Genomic DNA, 20,000 nt, shown 5'->3' with positions numbered 1-20,000 from the left:
TTGTTGGGATGACTTTGTCAAACACAATAATTTATTAACCATAAAAAGAATCAACCGTAAATTCATTTGCAAAGCATTGATTAATATTGATGTTATAACTTTAAGGGGTTGTTTGTTTGGCTCTGAATGAAATCATTCAATGTTGAATGATGAACTGTTCAATATCCAGACTGTTTGTTTCTCACCTCTGAATGATTCAGTGTGACTGATTCAGCAAAACATTGTTGAATGATTCAGCACAAAAGTACATTCTGAATGATTCAGAGCATTATCAAACAACATGTCACATTCAAGCTAATTCATACAGAGCCTCTGAATCATTCAACACTTAATCATTCTGAAATAAACAAACAACCCTAATCATATTAAATGATGTCTAAACAACCCCCTCCAACTTTGTCAAACGCAATAATTTTGTTGTCACCATTTTACTCTTCCTTTCTTATTTTATGGACATTTCTTCGTGGCTATAGACCCATAATAAAGCTAAGCTATAGACCCATAATGATGCTATCCACATCATTATTTAGTGATGTCCTCATCAACACATTAAATGTAATTAAAATAATCAAAATCTCGTTATACATTATATAATATAAACAAGTAAGATCAGTGTAGTGGAAGTGGAATTAATCAGATATATGAGATATGAATAATGAAGTAAAAAAGACTGAGAATTCAAACTGGGCGGCCATATGCTTTTTCAAGTTCAATTAACCTAGCAATACCACCGTTTTATATATATATATATATATATATATATAATAATAATAATAATAAAGTGAGTGTAATCTTCTGTGGCTCGATATCTGATGTAGGAATGATTCAGGACAATCAAATTAGGTGATCCTCAAAGTCAATTTAATACCCTTCCTTTTGTCCTTTAATAACTCCGTTGAATGCCTGTCTGTTCAGCTTGTTATTACGAGGCGACTGTTGGGTTTGGTCTTATCTTGGACTTTCAAAGAAGGTTCAGACAATTATTGCTTTTGTAGTAAAATTATCAGAGCCCTGAGTCGTCATCTTCATTCCAACATGGCTCAGAATCCTGTTAATGGAGCCAAATCAAACAACCATCTCGTTCATGTTGTTTCATCGTCTTTGGGTTCCTCCGATTCTGATGGAAACTCCCCATATGGTAATGAAAACATCGATTTTTCCTACGCTGTGTTGAACTTCATAAATGATGTGCTTATGGAAGAAGATGTCGAGGGCAGGCCCTGCATGTTGCAGGATTGTTTAGCTCTCCAAGCTAAGGAGAAAGCTTTCTATGATGTTCTAACTCAGAAATATGATCAGCAAGAGAAAGGGGTGATTCACACGGAATCACAGAAGAAAGTCTGGAAGCACAAACTGAACGGATCGATGGGGAATGAATGTTCGGATTCCTCAGAAGAAATGAGGAAAAGCAAGCATTTGGCAATGGCTGCTGAAGATTCATACGAGGAGCACATGTTCGACGAGGTTTTCCTTGTTAAGAAGGAGAATGGTGTGTCCTTGTCTTCATGTCCTCTTTATGAAGCATCACAGAATAGAGCAGCCAACACTAAAAGAAGATCCCCTGCAAAGAAACAAGCTGGTAGTGGAAAGGAAATGGTGGACTTGTGGAGTCTGCTAAGCCAATGCGCACAAGCTGTTGCCGTTTATGACCAAAGAACTGCAACCGATCTACTTGGTAAGATCAGGCACTATTCTTCTCCTTTTGGTGATGGAACCGAGAGGTTGGCTTATTACTTTGCCAAGGGTCTCGAAATACGCTTAAGTGGCACCGGGGCAGCTCTATTTACCCACATTTCCACCAATGCCACATTGGCTTCTGACGTCTTAAAAGCACACATTTTATATGTTTCAATTTGCCCTTTCAAAAGGATATCAAATTTGTTTTCCAATCGAAACATTGCAAAGCTAGCAGATAAGGCAACAACAATCCATGTTATTGATTTCGGCATTGCCTACGGTTTTCAATGGCCTTGCCTTATCCAGCGCCTCTCAACAAGGACCAGTGGACCGCCTAAGCTTCGCATCACGGGGATTGACTTCCCCCAACCCGGTTTCCGGCCTGCGGAAAGAATCGAATTGACCGGCCGTCGTTTAAGAAGATGTTGTGAGAATGTTAATGTCCCATTCAAGTTCAATGCCATAGCAAAAAGATGGGAAACCATCCGAGTCGAGGAGCTAAAGATCGAGAGAGACGAGTTGGTCGTTGTTAACTGTATGTACAGGCTAAAGAATTCCCCGATGATTCGGTCATGTTAAACAGTCCAAGGAACATGGTCTTGAAGTTGATCAAGAAAATCAATCCGGATCTTTTCATCCACGGAGTTGTTAATGGTAATTACAATGTCCCATTCTTTAACAATCGATTTCGAGAGGCTTTCTACCACTTCTCAGCAATGTTCGACATCCTGGAAGCCAATGTAGCCGGTGAAGATCCAGATAGATTGCTAGTTGAAAGAGAAATGTTCGGAAGGGATGCCATTAACGTTATCGCATGTGAAGGTATGGAGAGAATCGATAGACCAGAAACATACAAGCAGTGGCAGCTGAGGAACAAGAAAGCTGGTTTCAGACAGCTTCCATTAGAGCAGAAGATATTGAACAGAGCAAGGACGGTGTTGAAATCAGACTACCATAAGGATTTTGATATTGAGGTAGATGGCCGATGGATGCTTCAAGGATGGAAAGGGAGAGTAATCCAAGCGCTTTCTTGCTGGAAACCTGTCCAGGAGTAATCCGCTTTAATTCTTCTATTTCAGTAATATATAGATGACCATTTCTGTATTACCAATCAAAGTAAAATAACATACTTTACAAAGTTTAATCTAGCTGGTTTATGTAGTCATGAAATATCTAGAACTTGGGTTTTCAAGATTTCTTTTTGAGTTTTGACCCATCCAAAAATCTGTGATATGAGCTATTATTTCTATGCTTGGAAGCTATAAACAAAAACATTAACGCGTTTCCTTATCAGCATCAAACTACAGTCCAATGCAAAGTTGGTTTTATAAATTATATACTAAATGCTTTGTTTGAACTTTGGAAAGAGTTTCTTTTTGTTTTTCACACATAAAGATTCAATGGCGCTTTCAGTCTCTAATGGGATGAGATATGACACCCTTTCTAATTCCAATGCCGCATTCAAATAAAGCATAAATCAAGTGGGTAAGATTCATTGAATCGGTATTTGGAATATTATTTTCCCACTTTTTCAGCTTTGATTGAACTCAGATTAATCTGAAAATTACTGAGCTCATCTTCAAAATGTACGAGTGGATCACCCAACTTCATTTGTTGGCTATCAGTCATCTGCCCATCAACTTATCAATTTAAGCACCGAGAATCACTGCAGAAAGAATCTAGGGGCGTTCTTTCTCAGTCACCCTGCTCTTCATTAGGTATTTGGACTGATTATTCAAACGATTTTAGAGATAGAATGTAAGATTTTATATCGAATTTATTAAGTTATATTAGAAATTTAAGTAATTAACTATAATAAGTATATACAAATATAGTATAACATAACATCAGTCGCTGGATCAAATAAGCCATTCTCCAACGAAGTCAATTTGCTCCTTGACTTTGATGACACCCATAATCTGTCTCAAAACGGTGAGTATGAGGTGGCGGCTATTCCGCCATAACTGTAGTTTCCTCGAAGGTTCACTCACAAAAGCTTATCAGCTTGACCATTATAAGTAAAGAGAATTTCCAGTTTTATTTCTTCAGACAAGGAAATTATATAGCTTCTTTACTTGGCTCATTGACTAGTTGTTCTCAGTTTTGGTTCCTTCATTTTATATATTTCCCTTCTTGAACCAACATTCATTTTCCCTTCAATTTTTTTACCTTCAAGATGAGTTTCCAAATTAATATGGATAGCCTTTTCCAAGATATTATCGAGTTCAAATTTGATCATGGCTCAGTGCCAATGTTTACAAATCATGACCTTGTTAATATTCCTGATGGTTCAGCTTCACCGCCAGGCACGAGTTTTCAAGGACATCGGCTTGATAATATTCCTTTCGCCAATGAAATGCTTAAATACATAAACCAGATGCTAATGGAAGAAGATCTGCAAGAAAAGTCCTGCATGTTGCAGGATTGTTTAGCTCTCCAAGCTGCTGAGGAATCCTTCTATGATGTCCTAGGCCACCAATATCCACTTCCAGTTGAACCTATCTCTCTATTCCCAGACGATAATCCAACTCAAACCACACGCATTGGTAGCATTAACAGCCATATTACTGGTACCGACTCGGTTACATGGAGAGACACCACGGCTGAGTCATTTAGGGAGTCCTCTCCCACTGGTGATTTGGCTCCACAAAGCAGCCTATCACCATTAAGGTCGAAGGGAAGGAAAAATTATCGGCGCGAAGATGGTGACTATTTAGAAGAAGGTACTAGCAGCAAGCAATCTGCAATTTCACTTGAAGATTCAGAACAGTTGGAGATGTACGACGAGGTACTGCTTTGCAAAGGTGAAAATGAGGACTATCTAAAGTGGTCTCTTCATGGTAACTCGCAGCTGAAAGAGTCTACCAATGGTGGAACAGTGTCACGCAGGAAGAACAACGGGAAGAAGAGAGAAGTGGTGGATTTGTCGAGTCTCCTAACTCAATGTGCACAATCTGTAGCCATCGATGACCAAAGAACTGCCAATGAGTTGCTGAAACAGATACGTCAACACTCTTATGATACCGGAGACGGAACCCAAAGATTGGCATATTACTTTGCTAAAGCACTTAAAACTCGTTTGGCTGGCTTGGGGGCACCATCCTATTTACATCTTCTAAGCAACAAGACTTCGGCCGCTGATGTCTTGAAAGCTTACGGCGTGTATGTTTCAGCTTGTCCTTTTAAGAAAATGTCGAATTTCTATGCAAATAAAAAGATCATGGGAGTTGCAGAAACAGCAATCACGCTCCACATCGTTGATTTCGGCATTTGCTATGGGTTCCAATGGCCTTGCCTTATCCGGCATCTCTCAACAAGGTCCGGTGGACCTCCCAAGCTTCGTATTACCGGAATTGAGTTTCCCCAACCAGGTCCTCGACCTGCAGAAAAAGTGGAAGAGACAGGGCGTCGCTTGAAAAGGTATTGTGAGAGATTCAATGTTCCATTTGAGTACACCGTTATAGCAAAGAAATGGGAATCCATCCGACTCAAAGAACTAAAGATTAACAAGGGCAAAGTGGTGGTTGTTAACTGCATGTATAGGCTAAAGAACCTTCCGGATGACACAATGGCTTCTACCAGTGCAAGGGACACTCTTCTGAAGTTGATCAGAAGCATTAATCCGGAGTTATTTATCCATGGAATTGAAAATGGGACGTATAACGCTCCATTCTTTGTCACAAGATTCCGAGAAGCACTCTTCCATTTCTCTGCTAAGTTTGATATATTTGAAGCTAATGTTTCTCGAGAAGATCCAGGAAGGATGATGTTTGAGAAGGAAGTGCTTGGAAGGGACGTTATGAATGTCATTGCATGCGAGGGCAGTAAGAGGGTTGAAAGACCAGAAACGTATAAGCAATGGCAAGCGAGGACTGTGAGGTCCGGGTTCAAGCAGGTTCCTTTGGATAAGGAGCTGGTTAAGAAAGTTAGGAATTTGGTCCAATGTAATTATCATAGAGATTTTGGTTTAGATTTGGATGGCCACTGGATGCTGCAGGTATGGAAAGGGAGAGTTATTTATGCCCTTTCTTGTTGGAAACCTGCTAGCAATGAACCGTGATGAAGTTCGCATAAACAAACAAACCTCAAGCTTGTCACCATTACTTGTTGGAAACCATTACTTTCTTCAAAAGCTTATTCGATTCAGTTATTACCATTCAATTTGGTGAAGTTTGTAAATTATTAACTGCTAAAATGAACAAATCTGAAAGTTAAAAAGCTGATATTTAATAATATGACAACAAAGTTACAGGCTTTTGGGAACATGAAAACAAATATTAATGTACTCACTACATTGAAGACAATTTCATAATACGGATCACTGATTAGGCTTTGGTGGCCTGAGAACATTCCAGTCGAGCTTCTCATGCTTTGATTGCTTTTTGGAGGAGGCTTTGTTGCTTCTTGGTGACGATTGAATAGCTTTACCATTTTTTGGTGATTTATTCGGATACACTGGTTTGGAAACCATGTCGACCTGTTTTCTCTTAAGGTCTCCATTGCCTTCGTGTTTATCGGTGCCAACTTTTGAGCAGTCATTTGCTTCAGATGCAGATCCATTCTCGCTGTCGCAATTCAAGGACAAAAGGTCAAATAAACTATGCAACTTGTGCAAACCTGTCTCTGACGTGAACTAAACCTACATGTGACTAGCATTTCCATCTCAACATGCCCATATTTCTTCCATTCCAGGCCCCTCACTAATATTAATTAGGATTTTCGTTTAAGAATTAAGCATTTGGATTAACATCTTTGGCAAAAGGGTACGACCCAATTTATCATTTTCGCCCAAATCATATTTTCGTCATCAATTTAGCCCTCGAAGTTGTCCAATTGCATCATTCTATATCATACCCCTCACTTAAAACCCTAAATTGAGAGTTTTAAGTTAGAGATTAAGATTAAAGGTTTAGATGTTATGGGGTTATAGTTTAGGGTTTAGGATTATCAATTTAAGGTTTTAAGTTAGAGCTAGGGTATAGAATGATGCAACTAAACAACTTTGAGGACTAAATTGATGCAAAAATACGATATGGGCGAAAATGATAAATTATGTTTACTACAGGGCAAAAGTGACAACATCTTTCATGTAAGACTTATATACGACACAAACAACATAATAATTTTCAAAGATTTTCAGGAAATACTGGAACATTAACACCAACCCTAAAAAGAAAAAGAAAGCCTACCTAGAAGAGGGTCTTCCACCACTGGCATCTGGTCTACAAACATTTAATGCTGATTCGTTCAATTTCTACCGAGACAAGGCATTCAAATGAGTACAAAAGCTCTTTCAAAAAAGAAAAAGAAAAAATGACAAAAGCAACAAGAGAACCACATTAAGTGAAAAGTCATCATCGGGCAAAATTCTTAGGCCACTTGACCTTGATACTCACATCAATAGAAGGATTGAAACTTTGAAATGACATGCGCCCAACAGTTGCTCCTGGACGAGGATCCCCTTCCATAATTACCACACTGAATGTTCGCAAACAAGTTAAACAAGTTGAAAATAAGAACAGTCAGGCAAGTAGTATAAGTTCAAGTATCAACTCCGACGACCAGCATTGAAAGAATATTCAACTCCCGGGAAAAAATATATATCAACTGTCCATTCTCTTTCTGTTGCCTTTAAGTACAAGTTCATGGAACATTCTAGTATAACCTATATGCAATCATGCAATCATATTAATGCATAATAACGCCAAAGGCTTATATCATATCATAACTAAATCTAAGCAATCTCTGAAGAAAGAATAATGTTTAATAATAGAGATTTAAGATAATTCATAAACAAAGAGTGGAAATTTAGGTACCATTTTCTAGTAATAGTACTAATTCCTTCAGGTTTAACCTCTTCTTCCTTTACCACTTTCTCCTCTCTGTGAGCTGCCCTTTGCATGAACTATTATTGCATGAAATAGAATTAAAAAATCAGAACTCAAACATGTTAAAAGATAACAATATTTTCCACCTTGGAAAAAAAAATAAACGAAATCCAGATGAATTAAAACAAGGCCAAGTTCAAATTTCAAAAACCCCATAAGAAACAACAGAACCTATAAAAACATAAGACTTCTTCTCTTTTGCAAATTCAATAGAAAATCAACAAAACAATAATATTATAAAAGTAGATATATCAAAAAATACACAAATATCAAGGAACAAAACTACTAACAAAGAAAAGAGTTTCGTGCTCTTAGATTACCTTCAAGCCCCTCAAAGTACTGGAGAGCTCTCGCTTCGCCATTTAAGAAGCAAAGATTGGAATTAAGATTATTTGAATTGCTTATTTTCCCTCTTTTGGCTACAAGAAGGGAAAAACGTTGAGTACAGTATTCTGAAGGAGGGAAATAGGAGGAAAGGAAAACGAGGGCTTAGGGTTAGGGAAGGGAAAACACACTGTGTTTTGTTCTGTTTTTGTCGGAGTTAATTTTAGGGCTGTAAATTTTCTCATTCTGGGGCTGATGAATTGAAACTTTGGGTCTCTGCAGCACCAATTGACCCAATCTAGATGGGTCATTGATGGATTCAAATTTCATAAGGAAGGACCTTCAAGCACTACTTTTGCGGCTGAACTCGATTACGGATTATGTTTGATTAATGCGTTAATTGTGCATAAAAACTCCTTTTTAAAAAAATAAAAAACAAATTTTACTTTCATACAACCAAAATAAGAACTCCCCAAAAATTTTGTTATTGAATAATGATTCAAAAGGTCTTGTCTTATATACGTTAAAAATAATTTTTTTTATTAATCAAAGTTGATTATAAGCAGTATATATTATAAATATTCTCAATCATTTAACAATAAAGATTTAAAACACTTTTACAGTCTATATTACTTGAACCTGAGACTTCTAGTGTTAAACTTTAGGTTTAAATAAATAAAATAATAAAAAGTTATTATATTTTAAGTATAAGTATAATATAATAATAATGATAAAAATTAGAATATATTTTATTTAGATCTTGAAACAAAAAAATGTATATTAAATTAATGTATATGAAGATATATTGGAAAATTAAGAAATAATCAATCCATTTATAAAATATATTGATCCAAAAATGTATGAATCTCATGTGAATATTAAGATGCATCATACATAAATGAATGCTACAAATTTTAGAAAAACTACATAAGATTATCTGAAACAAATTATTTCAGCCTTCCTATACATGCAAGTATATAAATCCCAAGTTATAAGTCTTATAACTAATCTATGAAAAGTTAAAATCACATGAGCTGCCATCCACACTAAAATACAATGAGTACTTATTTTTTTCTATTATAATTAATAGTAAAAAGAATTATGTGAAATACTTTCCTCTTCACGACCTAATATTTTTGGACAATTGTTTCTGCCCCTTCCAAGAAATAGGCCACACACGAAGAAAAAGGGAAAAAAAATAGTATAAACGTAACTAAACTATGTTTTATTTCATAATTCTTTTATTGATCGAAAATAAGACGCACATCTGGATTTCGCAACTAATGTCGACGGCTTGAATAATGTACAAAGGATACAATGTTAAACAGCAGTCCAGAATGGTCGGTCAGTACTGGCTATTGTATAAAACAGTCGCGGAAAGTAGAAACAATTTATTGACTCAAATGTACATAAATTAGGATAACCTCAATGACGGATCAAGTTGGGACAACCTGAGGAACAAGGGGTTCAGATCCATCATCGTCCGCAGCTCCACCCTCTGGGGTTTGCGTGCTCTTAGTTTCTTCATCTTCAAACCCTTGCTTAAATCTTTCATAGTTTGTAACTTCACTCGATTTAAATGGTCGTTCTCCCAAAGCTCGAACTAGATCATCTTGGTGAAGAACTTCCTTTTCGAGCAACAATTCGGCAACTTCAGCTACTTGATCTTTGTGTTCCTCTATAAGATGCACTGTTTTTTCATATGCCTTGGCTACCCACTCGCGCACTTCACTATCGATGATAGCACCTGTCTTATTGCTATAGGGCTTCGACATCTCAAGCCCATCTTCTCTTTGAGGGAAAGAGAGGAGACCTACCTTGTCACTAAAGCCATAAACTGCCACCTGGGCATAGGTCATCTTAGTCACCTTCTCCAAGTCATTTTGAGCACCGGTTGATATCTTTCCCAACAAAACCTGAATCACGGAGGAAATTCGATTTAGTTTTCTAGTTCTAGTCTGTGCCTCAGTGTTGGAATATTTCGGTATTCGGAATATATAACATGACAAACCAAAAACGGAGCACTCAAGTAAATATTTTGATGAATTTGAGTTTCTATTTGCACTCAACCATACATGGAAATAGAAAGTTTCAAATTTACCTGTTCAGCTGCTCGGCCACCGAGGGTCATGCACGTCATATCAAAAAGTGCTCTTTTGTCATGAGAAGGTTTTCATTTGGAACGTACTGGGCAAATCCAAGTGCTGCTGTACCGCGAGGAACAATTGTCACTTTCAAGAGGGGTTCAGCATGTTCCAAGAACCAGCCTGCAACAGCATGACCTGATTCGTGATAAGCAACTGTCTTCCGCTCAAGTTTACTGATTACCTGATTGATACCCAGAAGAATCTGTTATTAGGGTGGATAGAAGAAAAATGGAGACATAAAATAATGCTGTAAAGTTATCAATCACTACTCTGGACATAACATGCAATGCAATGATCACCATCTCATAATGACTGATAAAAGTTCAATGTTAACTGAATGAAGACATAGGTTCTAATATCAGGGATAATAGATAATCACAGAAAATAAAAACAACTATAATATAATTACCCTGTTCTTCTTCTCAAGACCACCAATGATCCTGTCTATAGCAGACTCAAAATGATCCATTGTGACCTGTGCCCCTTCACTCCTTGCAGCAATTAGAGCAGCTTCATTACAAACATTTGCAATGTCTGCTCCAGCAAAGCCAGGAGTGAGAGCTGCAAGTCTTTGAGAGTAATATGATGGCTCATGATCGAGCTTTATCTTTCTCAAGTAGACCAGAAATATCTGTTCACGGCCTTTAATATCGGGTTTATCTATTGAAATCTGACGATCAAATCGCCCTGGCCTCAATAAAGCTTTGTCTAAGATATCAGGCCTATTAGTACCAGCAAGCACAACAACTCCCGAAGTAGTTCCAAATCCATCCATTTCTACTAGTAATTGATTAAGTGTACTTTCACGCTCATCATTAGAACCTGAGAAACCGCCACGACCTCTTGCTCGACCAATCGCATCAATCTCATCAATAAATATTATACTAGGAGCACACTGCCTTGCTTCTTGGAACAAGTTCCTCACCCTGGATGGTCCAACACCAACAAACATCTCCATGAATCAGAACCTGATATAGATAGAAAAGGTACACCCGACTCACCAGCAGTAGCTTTTGCTAGAAGGGTCTTTCCTGTACCTGGAGGACCCACCAACAGAGCACCTTTTGGAATTTTAGCTCCTAGGTCCTCGTATTTCTTTGGGTTATTAAGGAAGTGCACAAATTCCATGATCTCTTGTTTTGCCTCATCACAACCAGCAACATCTTTGAAATAGACCTACATAGATAAGAAGCAGAAAATATTGGTAAATAATGACCGAGTACATTTTCATATTCTAGCAACACAAAGAAAAACAGGCAAACGAGTTTAGGTAATAAAGACAGAAAACTGGAAATTTTCAGATTCTGGTTTTTACTTTAAATGTAACAGGAGTTGAAACAGAAGACTAACCTTATTCTTGGAATTTTTGTCCACTTTGGTTATATGGGCTTTTCCTACGTTGAAAATTCCACGGCCACCCTTAGCACCACCTCCACCAACACCGAGTCCGCCTTGCATTCTCCGGCCCATATAAATAAGGGTTCCAAGAAGTAATAATGTGGGTGCAAACCTCATCAACTCCTGGTACCAGATCACATCAGAGGCATATGTCACAGGAACATAATCATGTGGGTCAATTCCTAAAGCTTCTTGGGCTTCTTCCAACTTCTCCTCAAAAGACTCAACACTACCAATAGTGAAGAAGCATTTGTATTCACCTCCATGTCCTCTGACAGAAGTACCATTAGCAGGACCTTGGAGAACATCATCACTTGTTTGATTGTATGGTGTGTTCCTCACATACACTTTTGCAACTGACTTATTAGAAACAACTATATGGTCAACTAAACCTGGCTCCAGAAGTTTGTTCTTGAGCTCCTGGAAACTAATCTGCAAGAAAGATTTGCATAGCAATCAAAGCTTAGAAAATACATGAACCTTTTTTATTTTTTTTGGTAAACAAAAGAGATGAACTTTGCTTATATTTAGAAGCCAAACAAATGTGGAAGTAACAATACAATATTCAAACTAGCAACGGGCAGTGCTGACTCTATGCATTTTGGTCCATTTAAATCTTCTATCCATCTAATACTAACCCACTTATATATGAAGAAAGTAAACAAGGTGAAAAAAAATTGGGAGTTGCTTACTTGTTGCTGCTCAACAGTCCAGGGAAACATAGAAAGAAACAATGCAAGAACTAACGAAGGTACAACCAAAATTTGAAAAAGCCTCGTGAAAGTTTCCTGAAAGTTCCATTGGTCATCTGTGTTGGGATCCTCTGAAATTGAGAAAAAATAAGTAAAAAATGTTAAAGTCTATATAAGCTATATCTTGCAGGCACTTTAAGAGTATATTCATTGATGATACTTATATACATTAAAATATTAAAGGTAAAGGTAAACACACTGTCATACTTAAGTAAGCAACCTCAACATAGTATAAGCCTACAGGGCTAAGAAAATTATTCTACGAGATAATTTCAAAATCATATCTTCCTGCTTCTCACACAACATGATTGCAAGAGGGAAATATAACATACGACCCCAACTGTTTCTATCAGAAAGGATGTCAAACCGATATTTTCATGACATCTCTGTGAATTGACATTGATAGCATTGTAAAACTGATTTGAAATAAAGGAGGGAGATATGGACTCACCTTTGGAGTCAGATTTCTGGTCATTTTGCTTTGGAATTTCCTTCTTTTTCTTTGGGTAAAAGTTTTCATAATCTGCAAATAATAAAAAAAGACAAGAACAAAGGTAAAAATTGTAAGTTCGAACCAACACAAATATCCAAAATTTCTAAGTCAATCTCTTCATTAACAACTCAAACTATCAATATGAAAAACCAATGTAAAATATCCTCAAAATGCTAAAACCAGAGCTTGCTTAGCACCTAAAATTTAAGAACAGTACATGTCATCTAGAACAAAATAAAACTGACTTTATTCCATTTCACTCGCCTCAAATTACTCGAGATAATTCAGTTTTGCTAATAACAAATAATAAATGTAACATTCATTAACACTTGTTAACAAATTATATAACCATGAAAATTCGAAATAAATAAAAAAGTTCATATGTGGCTTACTCTTCTTCTTTGGGGCTTCACTTGAGAAAAAGCGACGGATTTTAGGGTTAGCAAGAACGAAATTTAAATCAGACAAATAAGCCTTTGAAGTAAACTCCCTTGCAGCCCCTATTGAAGATAAATATCCTCCCAAATACCCTGATTGCCCGATTAGTCGATCTACGTCTCCGCTCAAACGCGGCAAGCTCGGCGACGTTCCACCGGTACTGCCACGTCCATCGCCACAATACAACAACTTCTATTTTTCAGAAAACAGATAAATAATCGTAAAAAAATAATAAATTGAATGAGAAAAATATATTAAACAAAAGAAAGACTTACCCTTGAATGAGACGATCGGGAATATGATCGGCCAAGCTTAGAAAAAATCATAATTCTATGATTGAAGGAAGAAAAAAAATAAATCAAAGGTAATATAAATCAAGAAAAAATTGGGGGAAAATATTTTTTTGGATGAAGAAATAATCTTAGTAAACAGCGTCAGCGTGTTTTCGGGATGGATTTTAAAGTTAATAAAAGAAATGCTTTGTGTGAAATTTTTTGATTGAAAAGGAAGTTGATAAATAGGAATAGGGTGTGAACCCGACTTTATTGGTATGGTCGTGGATTTGTATAGAGAAACAAGTGGATTTGCTTTGTTTCTCAATAATAATAATAATGGGTAAAGTTTTAAAATGGTTACTTTTGTTTTATTTTTATTCATTTTTGTCACCGGTTTTAGAAAATAACTTTCTTACATTATTGGTTTATAGCGCTTTGCTCATTGAAATATTACTTGTGATCAGTACGCAGGGCCGGCCCTAGGCCAGGGCAGGTACTAAACTCATTGAAATTTTAGGTACTAAAATTGTAAAATAAAATAGAGTAATCTATGAATTTAGTACTTAAACTATTAGTTCTGATACATTTTGGTACTTAAACTTTTAAAATTTTTAAAATCATATTTAACGTTTAGTTTTCATTTCATTTTAGTATCGTCATTAAAAACTTAACGCGTTTAGTACCTAACTATCAGTTATTGTTTGTTTTAGTACCTAAATTTTTTTTTAAAAATAAAACTTAACTTTAAATTTTGAATGTATACTAAAATGAAATAAAAAAGACTAAAGTTTTTAACGGCGGGTACTAAAATGAAACAAAAACTAAACTTTACGTATGGTTTTGAAAAAATTGAAAGTTTAAGTACTAAAACAAACCAAAACTGATAATTTAGGTACTAAACACGTAATTTACTCAATAAATTTATATTAACGTTAATAAATTATTCTTCCATAAATACTAATTTAATATTTCTTTCTCAAAATTCAAAAAAAAAATTAAACTCTTTAATTTTGGTCTTTCCAAATTCCTACTATTAATTCACCAAATCTCTTTCCCGATTTTGATATCAATAAAAAAATTTTATTAACATTATTTTTTTCAAAACTTAGTGAGAAGAAAAAAATTTAAGCATAATTAACATGCTTCTTTTTTCTTTCATGTTTCACGATTCATTTAAAAATTATTATTCTCATTTTTTAATTTATCATATTTCTCTCAAATGTAAAATCACAATTGTTTATTATCAATTATGGTGTTTGAATCATATTGAAGATTGTTCTTAAAATTCTAGGTAGACCACATTTTCAAATTGTTTCTTTTAATTTTATATATTTTCAAATTTTAGATAAGATCGTTCTTTTATTTTCAAATGTTATGTTATGTATTGAGAAAAAATATATTGAAAAACATTGATGTTGATACTGTCATCAATGTTTTTGCATAAAAAATGATCGAATGTAATATTTTTTATAAGTATTTGTATTCTTAAATATATTTTTTGACATCTTTTATATTGTAATGAATTATTATTTTTAATTTAATAAAAAATCTAATAAAATTTTTATATTACATATTTCTTATTTTTTTATATTAGAGGCCCATTTTTTATTTTCGCCACGAGCCTACAAATAATCAATACCGACCCTGTCAGTATGATGATGTGATATGTTAATAAAAAAATTAATTTGGTTCAAGTGTTAGATAAGTAATTTAACCCTTTGGTTGATAACAAGATATTTTTTTATTAAATTCAAGAGTTAAAATGATATTTTATCTTAAGTTATATGATTAAATTAATATTTTATATAAATTTATAATCTATTTAAAGTTCAAGGTTAAATTAAAAATTAATTCTTTCCATTAACGTTTCATATAATCAAACTAATAGCATTGAACATCTCATTATCCAAAACATTATAAATCATTAACTTAAATGACAAAAACGTAAATGCAATGAAAAAAATTATATAAACTATGATTTTAAAATTTTTATTTTAAGACCATATTTGATATTATGGTTAACAAATATTTTTAAAAAACATGAAATATCTATTTTTAGATATTATTGTAAAATAAAAGCAAATTAATTTAATACTATTTAAATTTATCATTTATAATATATAATAAAGCATATCAATTTAATTTACAATGATAATTTTTTTATAACTCATTAAAAGGGTGAAATGTTTTTGAAGAGATTTGAGAATGGAAGAATGTCAAAGGTTATGTGATTGGCATGAAGGGGTGAAAAAATTATTTAATCTCAAATGTGATTTACTTATTAAAAAGTTATAAAAATATTACTTTTGCGATGGATTTATAAGTGTCTTTTTAGAGTTTTTTTCATCCAAAAATTAAACATTTGAGATAGCCTTTTAGTATAAAAACAATTTTAAAATATTCCCAGACAACTTAAAAGATCAAATATCAATTTTAATATATTTTTGTATTAATTATAAAACTTGTGAAACGTGATCAATGGTGTGGACCGTAAGGTTTAGGTAGTAAAAGAAAGGGCGAAGTAAAAAACAGTCCATCGATTATGGAATTGTTTTATTGAATTATCAAAATATTAAAAGTTACAAACAATCATTTAACTATTCCTATGTTTTAAACTCGTCTCTTTCATTAAAAAAAATGATGATCATTTAGGCTAGACATTAACTTGCTGATTATGATATAATAAAATTATTATATAGGCATCGTCGTTACTTTCAAACATTGGTTCGACGACATGATGTAAACGAAAAGTTAATTCACAACATCAAACTCAAACAATTATGAAATCATATTTTATCATATCACAATCAACAAGTTAACGTCTAACTCAAATAACTGCCAATTTTTTAATAAAAAGAACGAGTTTGAAATATATAAATAATCAAATGATTATTTTATAACTTTTGATAATTATCGACTCAACAAAATAACATCTTATAATTAAAAAATTATTTTATAACATCTAATAATAAAAAATTAATAAAATAATATCTTATATTCAAGAAATTAATTATATATTTTATCCTAAAAGAAAATGATGTACTCTCAACTAGCATGTATTTCACTGTACGTGGGTTCCGATCATCGAGAGTTATATTTTTCATTTATCAAATGCTTAAATCTATTTAATAGAAAATTCAGCCAATGGGCATTGGTATACCGAAGAAAAACATGATGGGCCATTGTGAAAGTAGTTGGGCTGAGGATCCGTCTTTTCCCGCTACTAATCTGCGAATTGTCGATAGCTGCAGAAAGATTTCTGCATTTTATCTCTAAAGAAGACAACAAATGTCTCACCGTAGATTCCCATAACTGTTCTTTTTGCACCTCTATTTGTTCAAACAATCCATGGAAACTGCCACTGCGCTGTTGCAGTCGACAACAGTCCCTTTTGGCTTCAATTTGAAAGACAACCGAATAATTTCTTGCAGGCATTTCAACAAACAATTTCAAAGCAAGGGTTGTTATTCTCAACAGAGCCTCAGACCTATCCGAAACGCATCAAGTTTCAGTCTTTCACCGTCACCGCTTCGGAAAACAACAAGAACCCAGTTTTTGTCTCCTCTCAAATGCTCATTTTCCAACATTCCAAGCCCAGATTCTCGAAACCCTTTGCTTGAACCCTCAAAAACCTCTCTTTTGATTCAGTCAAATCAGCTCTTTCTGAGTTAACTCCTATAAAGATTGCCAAATGGGCTGCTATTGTTTCCCTTGGAGTTGCAGCTACCAAATGGACTGGATGTGGTTTTTAATCCTTTCTTTTGAATGTACTTCAGCTGGAGTTGGTTGTCTGGCCATGGTTTGTAGCTATTATCCTTGCTTTATATGGTTTGTATGCTTTTCGAAAGCATTCCATTGGTGAAGCAAGCATTGTAGAGCAACTTGCAATTGTTACTTCAGTATTCACTTGGCTAACTCTAGTACCCCATTCTTATTTCAATGGCTAGCTTGAAGGTTGGCCCTTTATCTTCTTCTTTGTATACCACTATTTCTTTTTCTTCAATGTCAGTGTAAGAAAACGATTGTACGGAGATTATTATGCCCGCCCACATGATCCTAAGTGGGATGTGAACCCACCCAAATGGTATCGTCTTTTGTTCTGTGTTGGAGTCATGGTTGGGCACTGGCTTGCTGCATTTGAAGCTCCAGAGATGCATCGAGTTCCAGGAGGTTGGAGCAACATTGAACTGTGGATGCTGATTCTGGTAACTCTTTTGATGCAATATAATTCAACATTGTATCTTGCAAAGTATTCAGAGAAAGTAGTGGTGCCAACTGCTGTCGTCCAATTTGGGCCATACAGGTGGGTTCGGCATCCGATATACGCATCTACAATGCTTTTATTTTCAACTTATTGCCTTGCACTTAGAACACCTCTTAGCTTGTTGTTCGTTGTAGCAGTTTGTTTGCTGTATTATGAGCGGAAAGTAAAATTGGAGGAGGTTCTAATGGTAGAGTCTTTTGGAGAGAGTTACTTGGAGTATGCGAGTAAAGTTAGGTGCAAATTCATACCTTTTGTGTGCTAGCGGCAAACAGGTATGCAATTGTTAATTTTGCAATGTAATGAAGTTATCCGACTGTTTGAGCTCTAGAGTTAGGGAAGTGCTAAACTGTGCTTGCTGAATTTGTTGTTGCTTTTTGGTGATTTTCATATTGGGTGAAGCTTTCTTTGTTAATTGAATGTTAAGATCCCCCCTAACATTTTGAATCAGATGAATTGACCAGTTGATTATGATTATTAATGGAAAATGCTCTCTCACTTTTGCCAAGGTTGCAAGCTATCTGATTCAGTATTTGTTATGGAAAAATAGTATTTTATTTCTTTTGAAATGTTCAGTGAGCTCTGGTGTCCTTTTAAGTTCATTTGGCAGAGTTAAGTTCTGCACACGGATGTGATCTCTGGATTGGTGTTTAAGAAGGAATCCATATTCGAATGGTTACATTCTTAAATAAGGACTTCGGCAATGGCTGGATCCTGTGGATGTAGGAACTGGAGTTGTGCCTGTGTTTGATTAGGTATATTCGTATATAAGGAAGAATAGAGAATGATCATTTGAGGAAATCTAAACATACTGTCCATTTAAATCTTAGGCAATAACCGGTTTAAAATTACTGAAAGGTGCTTTAATTTGTGATCATACCACAATTTTGATCAATGAACACAACTGGAATATAGATGAAGGTATTAACAGCAAGGCAACTGGAAACACAAGAAAAGGATCACAAACCAAAAGAAACAATGATAGTATTCTTGTGGGGTAAATGTTGGTCTAAGGCAGGATACCTCACATTAGGTCATTTGCACCGTATCACTGCTAATTGTCTCTTCTGTATGGTAGTTAGGAACCATAGAAGTATATAACATGAGATGTGAAATTAGTTTGCATACAAATATAACCTTCTGAATGCCATGCTATGGAATTTGAACCATCTGTTTTTGACAATGGGATATAATGCTGGCTTTTCATGATTATTGACTAGCCTGCAAACCATTTAAACTTCTTGTCTTGCAAGAATATTGTTTCCAGATCATTTTTGAAGTCAACTGAACTTCCATCTTTATCCTTCCTAGAAACAAAGAACCCATATCCTTTTGTCATCCTGTGAGGATGATCTTACGAAGCCATTTCGCATCATGTGGTTGCCTTTTGTGAACAGAACCTATTAAAGGCACATAGTTGCTGCATGAACTGACTTGCTTAGATCCTCCCTCTATGTTAGCAACAGGTGACCAACGTTCCAGTGGTTGATAAGGTACTGCAGATTGTCACTATGGGACATGTTCAGACGTAGGAAAAGTTACCCATTTCGTACTAGTTTGACGGCCAACTCATCTATGATGTGAACTACATAAGCTAACCCTTGTTTTGTACAGCGTATTTTCCATCATATATATGAAAACGCAAGGTAGAAGCAATAACGTTATACTCTAAAGATACTTGTGGATTATTTATTCTGCAAATAGTCAGGTCGACTAATTTGCTTCTATGTCCTTGCATGTTGCATTTTTCAAGCACTTCAAGACAATTGTAACTGGTCCTCGTATGTATTCTTATCTCTGTCAAATAATTCATCCAAGGATTCCCAGCCGGTTCTCCTTATTGCATGTCTTTCCTTTAAAATCTTTGGGAGTTTGTAATTTTCAAGCTAGCACTAGTGTCATATACATATCTGCAAAACTTGATCTCTCACAATGCATTTCACATTTCTGGTTTGTAAAATGAGCTTTCTAGATGAGTAGATGTTTTCATATTATAACTGCCATATTTTTTTTATCAATTTCAAAATAATAGTACGTTCTTACAATGTCTGGATTGACTTTAGTTTTTCTGCATTGTAGCAATAGCATTTAGGCCAAATTTTTTTTATAAGTGCGCCCTTTCATTCTAATTTTTATCAAAGCCTCGGTGATAAAAATGTAGGCACACGGAAACATGAACGAAAACGTATATCGGGCCATACATCCAAGCGCAGCCCCATTATGTTATCCATTTCATTTCGACCCAAACCGATTCAAGTGCTAAATCCCATGAAGTGGAGGTTTTGGAGATTTCAGGGTATGTTTGGTTCTAGAAAATAATTTTTATTTTTTTGAAAAGTAGAAACTG

The 20,000-nt window shown here is 35.0% G+C and overlaps 2 protein-coding genes, 1 long non-coding RNA gene and 2 pseudogenes across 4 annotated transcripts; 3 read left to right on the top strand and 2 right to left on the bottom strand.

Annotated features, from left to right (window-relative positions):
- Window positions 1-924: 924 nt before the first annotated feature.
- Window positions 925-2,782, top strand: LOC120137169 (annotated as a pseudogene).
- A 902-nt stretch (window positions 2,783-3,684) lies between these two features.
- On the top strand, window positions 3,685-5,737 carry LOC120137128 (scarecrow-like protein 30). The gene has a single exon (XM_039152969.1). It carries the CDS (start codon window positions 3,854-3,856, stop codon window positions 5,735-5,737), a length of 1,884 nt encoding a protein of 627 aa, XP_039008900.1. The 5' UTR covers window positions 3,685-3,853.
- A 145-nt stretch (window positions 5,738-5,882) lies between these two features.
- LOC120137156 lies at window positions 5,883-8,108 on the bottom strand. The gene is made up of 5 exons (XM_039152977.1): window positions 7,886-8,108; window positions 7,494-7,582; window positions 7,074-7,155; window positions 6,867-6,931; window positions 5,883-6,242 (listed from the first exon to the last, which is right to left on the bottom strand). Exons 1-5 carry the CDS (start codon window positions 7,925-7,927, stop codon window positions 5,996-5,998), a joined length of 525 nt encoding a protein of 174 aa, XP_039008908.1. The 5' UTR covers window positions 7,928-8,108; the 3' UTR covers window positions 5,883-5,995.
- A 1,057-nt stretch (window positions 8,109-9,165) lies between these two features.
- Window positions 9,166-13,540, bottom strand: LOC120137173 (annotated as a pseudogene).
- A 3,647-nt stretch (window positions 13,541-17,187) lies between these two features.
- On the top strand, window positions 17,188-19,471 carry LOC120137165. Of its 2 annotated transcripts, XR_005517414.1 has the most exons (3): window positions 17,188-17,695; window positions 17,794-17,928; window positions 19,051-19,471. It is a non-coding gene; the product is annotated as an uncharacterized LOC120137165 (long non-coding RNA). The 2 variants fall into 2 exon arrangements; XR_005517413.1 differs by lacking the exon at window positions 19,051-19,471 and having other exon boundaries at window positions 17,794-18,041.
- The last annotated feature ends 529 nt before the right edge of the window (window positions 19,472-20,000 follow it).

This window comes from Hibiscus syriacus, unplaced genomic scaffold (assembly GCF_006381635.1).
Source record: "Hibiscus syriacus cultivar Baekdansim isolate YM2019G1 unplaced genomic scaffold, ASM638163v2 tig00110652_pilon, whole genome shotgun sequence".
In the NCBI taxonomy this organism is placed as follows: Eukaryota; Viridiplantae; Streptophyta; class Magnoliopsida; order Malvales; family Malvaceae; genus Hibiscus; species Hibiscus syriacus.
This window is presented reverse-complemented; position numbering and strand designations above follow the sequence as displayed.